This window comes from Haemorhous mexicanus, chromosome 1 (assembly GCF_027477595.1).
Source record: "Haemorhous mexicanus isolate bHaeMex1 chromosome 1, bHaeMex1.pri, whole genome shotgun sequence".
Classification (NCBI taxonomy): domain Eukaryota; kingdom Metazoa; phylum Chordata; class Aves; order Passeriformes; family Fringillidae; genus Haemorhous; species Haemorhous mexicanus.
The window spans coordinates 27,361,813-27,376,038 of record NC_082341.1 but is presented as its reverse complement, the minus strand read 5'-3'; the positions used below and the strand labels follow the sequence as shown (position 1 = coordinate 27,376,038).

The 14,226-nt window shown below is 38.0% G+C and overlaps 1 protein-coding gene across 1 annotated transcript in view; it reads left to right on the top strand.

The window, feature by feature from the left end:
• Nucleotides 1–14,226, top strand: part of THSD7A (thrombospondin type 1 domain containing 7A) — a 266,296-nt gene that overhangs the window by 207,818 nt on the left and 44,252 nt on the right. The window contains exons 12-13 of the mRNA XM_059843888.1: nt 1,778–1,910; nt 3,841–3,944. Coding sequence (XP_059699871.1) covers nt 1,778–1,910; nt 3,841–3,944 — 237 coding nt within the window. The remainder of the gene's footprint in view (nt 1–1,777; nt 1,911–3,840; nt 3,945–14,226) is intronic.

Sequence of the window (14,226 nt, the reverse complement as noted above, 5' to 3'; positions counted from 1 at the left end):
GCTCATCAGAAAAAAAACCGAGTTTTTAAATACAAGGAGATAAGTATGTTGCTAAGTAGATATGCAGTTCTACATAATTTTGTCTGGCTGCTTCTACTGCAAGGAAAATTGAAGGAGAGTTAATAAAAATCAACAGACTTTACGTTGATGTGAGTGGTCTGATTTAAACATAAAATCCAACACCAATTTAATACACTTGGCAAAGCTCTTTAAAACAGTGCAGGTCTCCCCTGAATTTTTATTACAGTGAAATCACACATGAAGTTAGCGTGATGCTAATATTAGGGTTTTTTCTCTTCTTAAGCTCTATATGAGGCATTTTTCTAATGTGTACTATTACAGTCAGACTGTAATACTCCCTCTTCCATGGGGTGCTAATCCCTGTGTGGGACATGGTGATTACTCACAGCTACTCAGAATGTAATAGATATTGTTACGTCAAACATACAGACTTGGGCTGTCACAGCCAATTCTTTATGCTTGGTAAAGGACACAAGCATAAAGGCATTTTTGCAGTAATTCCTTTCAGTGTTCAAGGCATTCTAACAAGTGAAAAAAGAGGTTAGGAAGACTAAATTCATAACCTTTGAAAAAGAGCGGGGAATTGAATCTATGAAATAGATATTCATTATTATATATGTGTTATTTTACAGCAGTATTAATTGTTCTTTTTGAAATATTTTTGTTCAGGGAGTCCATACTGAGCAAAAATGCCATCCTTTTCTGTTCCAGTTTATGTGGGTTTTAGGAAAGTTCTTGATGCAATGAGCATGCCTTCCTGAATATTTACCACAAACTATTGTACAGGCTTCTATAAACAGTATATTTGTGAACTACAAGTGCTTTGTCTATTCAGTGAGTCAAACTCTCTTTATACTACAAAAACATTTTTTTTTTTCATGGGGGTTTACCCATTTGTGCCAGCAAGCAGATCAGTATCTTTGCTGGGCTGCACGTCTGCCTTGCCCCTTGTGCCAGCTCCTGGCATCTCCTGGAGCTGTTTGACTCGGGAGTGAAGGGTTTCCTCTGTGCTGAAGAGTGGCCAGGTGGTGGAGAGCCACCGCCGGGATTCTCCTACTGCTCACTCCTAATTACAATTGCTTGGCCGTGGTCCAGCACGCTTCTGCGATCAGACAAGCTGCAGCTGCTGTAATAACCCACCCAAAGCTGATATCAGCCCAGTCAGCCAAATGTCTGCTCTACTGCTCTCTGTGAAAAAAAATAAAAACCTTCCAAGATTTTTACCTAACATAGGCATTGCTGTGGAACTAATACAGATCTGTAGCTTTTCTCTTAATTTTCTGCCTGAAGAACCGATACCTGAAGATGACTGAAAACAAAATTCCTCCAGGAACTATTTACTGTTTAGCATTAATAATGGATGACCATAATAATTAAAAACTGCAAACTGTAAAGGAATTCTAGAGTGGAATTTCTGTTTCTAGTTTTACATGCAAATCTTTAGAGCAAGCTTACACCTTCAAACTGTAAAGTGTAGCAGCAAACTAAGCTGGTTTAATTTTTGTTCTCTTGGACTGTTTATTCATTTCAGCTGTCTGTTCATTTGTTCAGTATTGCTGGTATTGCTTTCTGTTTAGTTCTTCTTCCTCGCCTTGAGATGAAATTGAAGTGTTTTAACTATTATGCTAAATTTTTATGCTTATGGGCAAAATAGCATGTCAATATTATGGCAATTGGTTCAAAAACCTTGTTTTCACCCTAATTAGTTTCAACCTTAAGTAGCAGCAGTAGAAACCAGCTATTCTACTCTTTGCAGGGGGTGTCACAGTCAGGAAGCAGTCTCGTCACCGAGTCATCATCCAGCTCCCTGCCAATGGTGGTCGGGAGTGCCCAGACTCTTTGTTTGAGGAAAGGGAATGCGAAGCTTCTCCTGTCTGTCATAGCTACAGGTATGTGAGACAATCAACCAGAAGCAGCTCAGATATGCTTTCTAAACTCATACTAACTCTAGACCTTGCTGAATTCCATTACTTAGCAGTAGTTGTTTTTCTACCATGCACTATTTAGAAAAGTAGGATACACATCTGAATCGAGGTTTCACAACAGATATACAGACTCAGTTGGGCCCAGTGGGAATTACTGGCACATTTTGTTCCAGCTCCTTGGAAAGAACATTGTAAGAACTAAGAATTACTTTCCAGAATAAATTTTTCCTAGAAACTGTTTTGGCATTCTAAACATATAAAACAAATCTTTCTAAAATATCCAAAGTTCTGAACTTTTTAGCTTATATGTCTAGGAGAGCTGATTTCTGGTGCCACACTGTTCAACCTACCATAGCCTTCATTTTTCAATCCCTGTAAGCCCTGAGACAGTCCAGAGCTGAAGATATCCCCCATATGCCCTGTGTCCTCTTCATTGCCCTGATCTTCACCACAGAATGTTAAGGACTATTCCAGAAGGTGGAACAATTTTTGCTTAAGAAAATGTTTGGGTAGTTCTGTAATATCTATCTGAGTGTGTGGGAAGGTCTTGACATACAACAAGAACTTTCTGTTGATGGAGACAAATTTTAGAAAATTCTGATGCCATTAGTTAGATTTACTTGCCAAAATAATAATAAAAAAAATTTTTAGTGAATAATAACTCCCATGAAACTACTATCTGTTGCAGAGGTACAAATAGAATTTAAGCTTAGTTTAATGAAAAGAGCTTGAGATTAAAGATGATGTTGCTTTCATCATCTCATAAGAATTATCATTGCAAATTCATTAGGAGATCACATTCTATGTAATTAAAAGGTATGAAAAGATTGAAAAGAGCATTGGGGAGCTACAAAAATCAGTAGTCTAAACACCAGAGAAATAGAGCTCAAGAACTTTTTATAGTCAAAATAAGAGTCTGAGTTTTGTCTTTAAAATGCTGGCTGCTCCTCATCTCTTTAGTATCTTCCATATCTGAGCTACATGATAATGTGCTGAGCATAAGAAAGAAGAGTTGCTGGAGAGTGGTAGATGGGGTCATTTATATTTTATGACACGAACTAATACTAAACACATGTTCCATATATTTCCTTTAGCATCTTTCTGACCTGCACACATGCTGTGACAGATGGACTCACACACTCAGCTGGCTCGTGCCTTATTTAGTTGCTGTCCCACAGAGGCAGGTTGCAATGAAACTCGAGGTGCAAAACCATTGGGATAGTTTAAAACATGCCAACTGCTGATGGCTCGAGCTGTGGATTATTTTAAAGTTGTGACAACAAACAGACTTGCCTGGATTTGTTATATTTAAGGGCTGGGGTATTCCGCAGCACTAGCAGGGAACTTTTTGTAAAATTTTCATAGCAGTTTATATCAATGATAGAATAATTTAAGCAGTGCAGTATTGCATTTGTTATTGACAGTTTTTTGCAAGTTCTTTGGGTTTTATTTTTAATATGGTGGACCCATTGTGTTGGCTTTTTTGGCTGGCTCCACATTTGTAAGGTGTTGCCCCCTCAGCAACCCAAGATCCCAGGAATTTCCTGAGGCATCCTTGCAATCACTCAAGCCTACTGGCCCAATACTTTCCTGTAGCTACCTTTCCTTTTGGTTTCTTATTTCTCCTTTTCTCTTTTTACCTTTGATTCCTCCTTTTTTCCATGTCATCTTAGTGGTCTCCTAAAAGAAGAAAAAAAGTTCCTAAAAGAAGAAAAAGGTTAACAGAATAGGGATAAGTTTATCGTACTGTTATTGGTTGTTTTGGGAATTGCCTGTGACCAGTCAGTAAAAATAAGCAACAGCTTATGGTGGTTTATAACACTGTCTAGCACTTGTGCTGCCTGGGGTTTGATAGCTGCAAGGTTTAAATGGATTTCTTCCCCTCTCATTTCAGGTGGAAGACGCACAAATGGCGCAGGTGCCAGCTGGTACCGTGGTACGTGCGCCAAGACAGTCCGGGAGCACAGGAGACTTGTGGTCCTGGGCTACAAGCACGAGGTTAGACCCTTTGTTTCTGTCATTTATTCTCAGAAATCTGTAGATGCACTGGTGTGGGAAATGCCTTACAGTTTAAGCCTTGTAACCTAACATTAATTTAATCTACCTTTAAGTGCGTCAGCAAAGGAAAATACTGAAAGTGCTCAGGGCCATGTCTCAGTATTTTTGGAGTCTCTGCCGGCATGGAGATCTTACAGACTTTTCTGGCACTTGTTCCCTGATGCAGTTTGTGTCTGTGACCCCTTATCCTTTCTCTGCATATCTCCAGGAGCATTTTGGCTATTTCTTCTCTATACCCTCAAATTAAAGTAGTTACAGAGAGCAATAGGAGCATGAGAGATTGAAGACTTTGTATTTACACTTTAGAATTCAGTGCCAGCCCATTTCTCCAGGTTGTGAAGGTCCTTTGAATGGCAGTCCTTCCAGGTAGGTACTGACTGCTAAAACTGTCATTGTCCTCAAACTTGCTGAGCATGCTTTCTGTACAGGTTGTTAAAGAGACTAAACAGAACTGTGCCTGGAGTTAACCACTGAGGTGAAACAATCTTAACCAGCTGCTGGTTATACTTCTAAACCACTGACCCTTGGAGCCCAGATATTTTTGCACCATTTCCATTATATGGCAAATAATTTTTACATCCAAATCCAGCTTTACTGTCACTTGTCTTCGTAGAGAATTTTGTGGCTTTAACAGAATTGCGTATGTGTGACTGTTAAATATAGCCAGGATAAGGGCTTTTTTAGGTGCATTAAATACATTCAATAGGAAAATAAATGTTGTTCCTATTTACTGTAACAGTAATTGAATTGCTTTGAACTACTGGTCAACCTTGAATTCCAGGAAGGCTTTTCTCCTTTGTTGTTTCTGAGTGCAAACTTGTATTTGTTAAAGCACTATTGGCTCAGCAGATTGTGCCATTGCCGAGGAAGGACACTGCTAACTGCAGAAGTGAAATGTTCAGGTCATTAACTTCCTTGCAGTATTAAAGGAGGTCATGGTGTACTTAAAAAGTTATGGAGTAAATCTTAAGCTAGTAGCTCCTAACACTTACTCAAAAAGTGTCACAGGAGATCAATTTAGAGCTTACCACAAAATGAAACCTTAAGGCATTGCCTGCTAATACAAACGACTTCTGGCTGCGGTAATTATTTCAGAGGTCTATCACAATGGAATCTATTTCTAGCAGCTCTGGAGGATACATTCAGATTGCACACTGAGAAAATAAGATTTCTGTCTTTGATGGCAGGAATTCAAATACTGAAAAGTGTTGTCTTCTGTGCTTACATGGTAGTACCTAAATCCCTTGACTTTGTCTCAAAGTCAGTTAATAAAGAAGGACAGTTAATAATGGTGCATGCAGATTGGATTTTATTATTCTTTTGTGTCATGAGAGTTTCTTTGTATTATCTTAAATGTAATTCCAAACATGTACAGGGCACACATATATAGAATAATACATGATTTTGAAATTAATGGCCATGTAGTTTTTCAAATCTATTAAAACAGACTGTCAGAATTTCCCTTTGGTACTACACAGAGTTCGATCTTGTGAAAGATGATGTATTCAAGCAGTAATCTTGTTCTCACAAGCAGATAAAATTCAAGTAGCTCTCCAGTGTAATGTGGTCAAGTGGTAGGATGAGTAATCCTTAATTAGGAACCCCTGGAGCGGCTAAGCCTGAAGAAAGCTGGTATTTTTGATAGAATTCTGTGATTGTTTCTGAGATCGATTGTTAGGAAGGAAGATATTTGTTTACTACTGCTTTTTGTCAGGTCTATCCTATGTATAAATTCCATTGTAGAATTCCCAGAGCAAATTATTCAAGTTGGAAAATGGAAGTTTATTTGTACCTCAGTCCAGATATCAAAATATGAATCTAAATGTTGTTTAGGCCTCTGCAGTGGTGAAAGTTATAGGCATTAAAGACAGAGGGGGTTTTGGCCAATATTTTTTCCCATTTATGTAAGTGATGTAAATTAACATATAATGTAAGTTTCCAACTCAGGTCTATTATGTATCATGTCTCAGTGTTGTAATACCTCACAATGTGTTGACCATATCTTTTATACTGAGTAATGTAAATTGATAATCTGTGGCAGCTTAACACAGTAGTACAGCTTTTCCTCAGATTGACAGAAGTAAAATATTTTCCCTTTACAATGAATATGACTTGGAAGTACAAGTTGAATTATTGCACAAAAGTAAATTTCACTTTGGAAAACACACTTCTCTAATTCTAGAGATTATCAGCTAATTTTTTTTTTACTTCACACCTCAGAAAATTGTATTTTGAACATGAATAGTGTATTTTATTTGATTATATAATCTATCTCCTGCACAGGGCATCAATTCCCTATCCCCTCTTACCTTTTCAAATTCTGCCATCAAAATAGCCGTGTGTGAATTTTAAGTGACACATTTTTTTGTTTGGTCCCCTGCACAAGAGTTAATTTCATGTGAGGTGTTCCCTGAAGGGAGGCTGACCTGAAAGCAAACATCTGCCTGACTGAGCTGTGCACTGGGCAGTATTAGGGAGATTTCACCAGTTCCCAAAGGAAGACTTCAGAAGAAGTTTTATCTCCTCTCCGTGTTAATTCTTGGCTCCCTTCTGCACACTTGGCTACTCCTAAACAAAAATTCTACAGGCTGTGGAAAACTTCATAATAATATGTCACTAAAAAATTCTGTACTATAAATAATTTCTTTAATAGCTATTATTTATTAGCTATTTTGTGTACAGAAAAGACTGAGCTACTACTGTGCAACTCTTTTTAACCACCCCAAAATCACAAAATGCTAAACACTGAAGTATGAAATCCATTTGGTATAACATTTATGATTGCTACTGTAATTCAGAGATTTTGATCAGTACATTTAACTGTTTGTTGGTGAATTCTGTAGAAATATTGACCATACTGTGAAAATTTTTGACATACCAGCATTTTTTTCCAGTTGAGAAAGAGTTCTGTTTCAAGTTTCTGGTGCTCATGCATGCAGAAATCACACATTGATCCATCTGTTTGTGCCAATTTGCTTTTGATGACAAAGCAAAACAATAATCTTTTAGAAGTAATCTCTGCCATTTGGTTTCCCATTCACTGCTCTTTCATTTTGTGTTAATACTCAGTAGAGCAAGTAATTCCATTCTTCTTTGTGGAAAGAGATCTGAGCTCCTCTTTTTCAGTGCAAGGAGATGTTGCCATTGCTATCAGCTTGTCCTATTTGTGATCTGATTGCCCACACACAAACACTGTAACACACAGACTGTCAGCAAATGTGTTAAATGAGAAAGTATGAGAATGTACACCAGGGAAAAGGCACATCTGACCATGCATTCATTAGCAGTTTATTTTGAACAAACTAGTCTGCTACTGGTCATGTTTTAGTTAGAAAGATAATTAAATCTGAAGGAAAAACTAGAAGTTAGAAATCATTAGAAATTACTGTTAGGTATCTGATCTTAGGATTCTCCAAGTAACTAGGACATATGCATGCCTTGCTTTGTATCACAGCTTTACTATCTACGCTTTCATTCTTCAGTTTTTTTTATCACATTTCATCCTTCTTGGCAAAAGAGATACTTGGGTGAATCATAAAGTTTAGAATTGTGATTCATTGTTAAAGACAGCTTTGTTTCCATCTGTCTTGTATAATGAAGGTTTTTTTACAAATAATGTCAAGTTAAATGAATGTCGTAAAACTGTAGCTTGGGTCAATGCAGAGGAAAGAGAATAAAAGAGCTCGGTGGTTTCTGGGTTTTGTTTTAAAAAAAAGTTTTCTCTAGAAGTATTATTTTAAAGTGTTTATTAGCTATTCATGCAAATAATGGGCACGTATTTCTATCTAATCCTAAGCACAATAAAATAGCATTTAATACTGAGTAGCAAATTCATTGCTGTAGTCAAGAACTTTATTTGAAGAAGGTTGGTGGTCATGACAATTGTATTGAATTCCTATGATGAATGAAAATCTGAATTTGTATCACTGACAAAATGTCTTCTAACAGTAGGTAAGAAGGGCAGGAGTGTATTAGAGAACTGAAGCAACTTAAGACTTCTGTCTTTTCTTCAAAACCCTCAAGAGGAGATGATGTGTGTGCATCAGCAAGGAGTTTGACACTTCCTTTTTATGCCACCCAGAAAGAACAGGAAATACAGAGAAAAGCCATATTTGACTGCAACAAAATTTATGTTTATTTACATAAGTTGTTTCTCAACTAACAAGATTATTTGATCAGATTCATTGACGAGTCACCTGAAATCCAGGAGGGAGAGGCACAGTGGTGGCAAATGCAAAATACACCCTCCCCCTGCAAGAAAATAAAAATAAGACAACAACCACCAGCCAAAATCTAGACAAGAAAATAAATGCTTAGTAAACCCAAGCTACTATGTTTGAAATTGTGAACAATTTAGGCAGGTATGAATTATGTTATGCTCATATATTAAATCTGGGTTAGTAAATCTCAGCTTCAGTGACTTGTGAAGGAACTTAGAAATACAGCTCAAATCCCTTTTGAATTGCATAGGAAAACCTAAGAAAGTTAATAAAACTTGTTTTGCCAGTAGCTCCTGCAAATATAAGTAGGACTTGTTGGGCTGCATCCCAATAGTAATGAAGAGGACATGTAGCAGATGAGAAGCTTGAGTGCCCAAACTGCAATAACTGAATCACATCATGGTGCGTATGGATGGATGCACATGGTAAGGGCTGTCCCAGTGACCGAAAAGAGATTTGCAGAAGGTTGCACAGCCTGCAGTCCTTGCCATCATGAATCTTCCTCAGAGTTTTGTAGGAGAAATGGGATGAAAATTGTGATGTCAGCATATGCTGTAATAGCACGAGGAAGGTTATTTGTAAATTTAAACAGAAGTTAAAATAACCTGGATGTCAGAGAAAATACCTGAAGAGCTGTGCTTTATGTCACTGGGAATTGGCCTTTATTAAAGACCTGGTCTTGAGCTCTCACTGTTCTTCATTCACAGGATGTTTGTAGTTTGAAAGAGGAAGGGGAGGAAGCATCCCAGGATGGTCATGGGCACACAGAGAGGCCTGCAGGCTTGTTAGAGCCGTGGGGAGGCTTGGAGGCAGAACCAGTGGTCAAAATCTCTTTTCTCACTCCATAGCTAAACAGGGCCAGCAGCCTCCCTCAGCAGACATTGCTTATGGAGGCAGGAGACTTTGATGTGTGGGTGTTACATGCCCTTGTTGGAAGGAAAGAAGTCAAAATCAGGGAGTGCTGATCTTCATGGAGCTATTAACTACTATTTTAATGTCATTGAGCCTTAACAGATGAGAGTGCTCTATTGCTTGGTTTGTGTTTTAGTCACTGCAAAGTACAGTGATCAACTTCAGGAGTCATAAGAAAGAATTTGGACAACTGCTCAAAAGCAGTGTTTACATGAGAACCTAATTTTTTATTTGCAAAAAAAAAGAGCTGCAATCTCCAGATAAATTTATTTGGCAGAAATACATTGTTATTGTTCTTGGAACATAAAGAGCACTCAGTCTTGTAATTTCACAATATTATGGGCATATGCTCCTTCTCAAGATACTTTGTGGTAGGAATATTTTGTCACACTGTCTAGTCCACTGTGTCCCAGAAAGAAAGAAATAAACATAGATGAAATCATAGCTTAGACAACATGGATAGAAGGCAGAAGAAAACTTAGGGGGCTGAAATAATTCTTGTTTTCTAGAATTGGACAAAAATATTTTTTTGTTAAAATACTTAGCAATTGAAAAAAATTATATTGCAAGTGTTTTGTAAAAGAAAGGACAATAGAGAATCTTAATTTAAAAATAAATTTTTAGGTATAGGAGGCACTGAATCTCACACCTCAGTGAAATGTCAATGAAGTACGCTAATGGTGAAACACTGGAAAGGTTTTTATAAAAACTCACACATGACATGACTTGCTAAAATATAGTCTCAGTGTTTCATTATGCCAACAAGAAATATATTAGCCTGTAGTCTCCAGTGGGTACTTGGTGGAAACAATGCTATCCGACAAAGTTTTAATTACATCAAAGTCCCTTGTCTATAAAATTTAGACTGCTATTTATTTCACACCTTTCTTCTGGGAGCTAATAGTTGTTAAATAGCAGAACAATTTTATAAGTGAATAGTTTCTATGTTAAATTTGATTTTTCTGTTAGCTGTACTCTTGTTTTATGTTTTCACTTAATAATTACTATGTTTAATTCAGTAATGGAGTAACCATGCTCTTTCCACTTACTGCTAATGTCTGTAATAAATATAGTGTGGTTGTATAAGTGAAATAATTAGCCTGGTACGGTATAGCTTTATAGTAGCTGAAGACACTTCTCTGTATAGTGAGTAAATCACCAATCTCAGCAGCCTCTGCTTAAACACCCATAGGTTTGATCAAATAGGCAAGAGATGGGTTTGCCCAGGTTAGCTTGTGAGTGGAAAAAGTAACTCCTCTAACAGTGAGAGCATTTCAGATGTCAAGACTGTTAGCTGGCCAAAAGCATGTATTAATGGAACATATGCAGTTGTCAAAGTCCCTGATTCTAATAATGGAAAAATACCCACTTTTCAGCAGTCATAAGGAGCATAAACCTTGATACCCGAATCTGGAAAATAGCAATAGGAAAATTAAATATAGAGCAAATCATCCAAGTCTTATCAACTAAAAGTAGCATGAATAGTTATGAACAGGCTCTGTGAAAATTAAGGGAATTGATTAAGTATGCCACGCTGTCCTCTAATTTGTGTTGTTATTAAGGTGAAATATTTAGGTCCTGAGAATGAAGTTTTCCTTCTTTGATTGCTATGGTACAACTGGCAGTTAATCTGAAGAAAAACCAAAGTGTTAATCCTCAGGGGAGCTTTTCACCTGAGTCTGCCGGATGTAAATTAGATGCATTAATATGAGTCTGAAACAATTTATGACATAATGGGTATCTGCTCATGGAGTAATATTTTATAACTAGGAAAAATGAGGGAATGAATATTGGTTTTAAAAAAAGTCAGTTTAGCTAGAAAGAAGGAATGTTCTTTGGTGAGCAATGTTGATTATCCTATCCAAGGGCTAGATGGAGAGGCAGTATGTAAGATGAGTATTAAACTTTTGAAGAAAGTTATTAAAGGGTATTGCCTAGTTAGTTGACTGTCTTTTAGTCATTGGCTAAGCATAGTTTTCACTGCTAAAAATGATGGCCTGTATTTCCCTAAGAGTGCAGTGAAGATAATGCAATTAGTTTTGCTAATGTGTGCATATAGCAAGGCCAAATTCAAGACAGAGGATTTAGGTTTGACCTCTGTGAATTTCCACATGGTAAAACTAGTCTGAACTATGTTTTACCTTAGGGATATTGATGTGTGCTATCAGCAGAGAAGAGCATCTCACAAGAATCCAAAGCTATAGCCTAGGCTTCTATTGGAAGATAGCAGTTTGACTTGTGTTTTTCTGAAATATTTGTGTAATCTTAGAAATCTGATAGTATGGATTTTCAATTTTTAGATATTTGATTTTTCTCGCTGAAGCATTGTAATTATATCTGAAAAAATATTTCCTCATGTAAACTACCCTGATAGTAATGGGATTTGACAGAATAATTGTATTAGGCAGTGTGCAGCTGGCCAGCCCCCCAGTAAGCACAACTTAATGCAGTACTGAGCCTATTACAAACAGTGCTGGCAACCCTGCTCCAAAGGGCAGTTAAGGATCAGGGAAGTTGTTTGCTCAGTATCTCAGGAAAAACACACCCCCTTCCCTCTCAGTGTTTTACAGTAATGTGTGGCAAAAAAAATTCCCTTGGGACATTTGGGTATGTTTTAGTAGGGACATGGACTTGAAATGGAACACATGGGTCATCAAGTTCAGCCTCCTAAGTCATCATGAGGCAGAAATTTAGTTTAGAACTTTCAGACTAAAAAGCTTTCTTAAGAAATCATAGGTCACTAGACCATTACAATTACCTTAAAGCAATTAAAAAAAAAAAAAAGTTCCCTTAGCTATGCTTCCTTTTTTTCCTCCAGGAGGAAATAGTTATAGAATCATAGAATATCCTGAGTTGGAAGGGACCTGCAAGCATCACTGAAGTCCAACAGCTGGCCCTGCACAGGACAGCCCCAAGAGTCACACCATATACCTGAGAGTGTTGTCCCAATGCTTTTTGAACTCTCTCAGGCAGTGACCATTTCCCTCGGAAGCCTGTTTCAGTTCCCAACTGGGCGAAGAACCCTTCCCTAATGACTAAATTAACACCCCCTTACACAGCCTCAGGCCATTCCCTCACATCCTCTTAGTGGGCTCCAGAGAGAGAAGATGGGCACCTGCCCCTCTTCTTGCCCACTTATAGGCAATTTTCTCTTTTATTTTGAAGTGTTGTGTTCATACTCCCCTTTTCTCCAACGGTTGAACTTGAGTTTTTTTCAATTCATGCTAATAAAGCAATTATTTTCAGCACAATTCAAGAGCTATGTTTAAACTGTGGAGTGTAATATTAAAAGATATATTCCTTCATATGAATACAGAATATTCATGCTGCAATATTCATGATGCAATGCTGCTGCAACAATAGGTGACCCAAATTATTTTGCAGTCGAGATGCCGCATCCACTGTGTGCTGTCAGATGCATAAATATAATTCTCTTGTGTGAACAAACAACTAGAAGTTTCCTATCTTGTTACCGTATAATAAGTCTTACAATGTTTTGGGGAAGGAACTAGGTTTATTGAGCTTAGAATAGATAAGCAATCATGCTTAAAAAAAAATTGAGAAACAATTATAGAGCATTGTTGGCTTTCATGAAGGGGTAGAGTGCCTTCTCAGCAAGTTTGCTGGTGATACAAAACTGGGATGAGTGGTTGATACCCCAGAGGGCTGTGTAGCCCTTCAGAAGGATCTGGACAGTTGGGAGAGATGGACAGAGAAGATCTGTATGATATTCAGCACGGGCAAGTGGGGTCTGACCCCATGCACCAGGACTGACCTCCTGGAGAGAGAGAGACGGGCCTGCAGGTGACAGTCGGCAATGAGTTTTACATGAGCCAGCAATGCCCTTTGTGGCCAAAAATGCCAATGGTGTCCTGGAGTGCATTAGGAAGAGCATTGCTGTCAGGTTGAGGGAGATGATCCTGCCCCTCTACTCAGCCCTGGCGAGGCTGCACCTGGCATCCAGGTCTGAGCTCCTCAGTACAAGAGGTATGGAGCTCCTGGAGCAGATCCAGCTGAGTGTGACAATGATGATTAAGGGACTGGAGCATCTCTCTTGTGAGGAAAAGCTGAGGCCTGTTATCCTTGAGAAGACTGAGAGGGGATCATATCAATGCCTACAAGTATTTGAAGGGAGGATGTCAAGATGATGGAGCCAGGCTCTTCTTGGTGGTGCTAAGTTTTGGGACAAGAGGCAGAAACTGAAGCATGGAAAGTTCCACCTGAACTTGAGGAAGAGCTTTTTCACTGTGAAGATGACTGAGCACTGGAACAGATTGCCCAGAGAAGCTGTGGAGCCTCTTTCCCTGGAGGTATTCAAGAGCCTTCTGGGCACAATTCTGTGCCATGTGCACTAGGGGACCCTGCTTGAGCAGGGGCCTCCAGTGGTCCCTTAACATTAACCATTCTGTGATTGTTAAAGACTGCATTAATGCCCTCCCTATTCTTTGTAAATCCTTATGTTCCAACTCTTTATTTTTGTGTGACCTGATGTTTCCTTAAGGAACTTGTTTTTCTTCTTAAGTAAGAAGCTTTTATTCAGGACATGGCTATCCTGTTCTATAAAGTTGCACCCCTACTGGCTGATGATCTTTCCCTAGGAAACACGCTGTATTCCTCAAATAATTTTCAAGACCAAAAATTGCTGAAGAACATCAGGCAGCAATACTGTTGTAAAGGGTTAAGTGATATCCAAATACTCAAAGAACTCAAATATGCTTCTAAATTTTAAGTCTATCCATCTTTCTGAGATTCAATCTGCTGATAAAACTTTATAACTGCTACAATTAAATTAAGACAATATTGCAAGTCTTTTAATGTCTGTCTGAGATGTAAATTGTGTCAGTGATATCAGGAGAAATGAAGTATAAAGTGGACAGGTGTGGATAGCATGGCGCAACTTTGATAATATTTACAGTTGTCTGTAATTTTTTCCCCTGGTAAGTCCTGATAAATTATTTTAAACAAAATCTTAAGTGAAAAATGACAAATGTATTCATTCAAGGTAAAACTGGCAGCAAATATCAAGTTGTATAGATATTCTGGGCTTTCAGTGTGATAGAATGATAGAATATTGTAGACTTAACAGAATA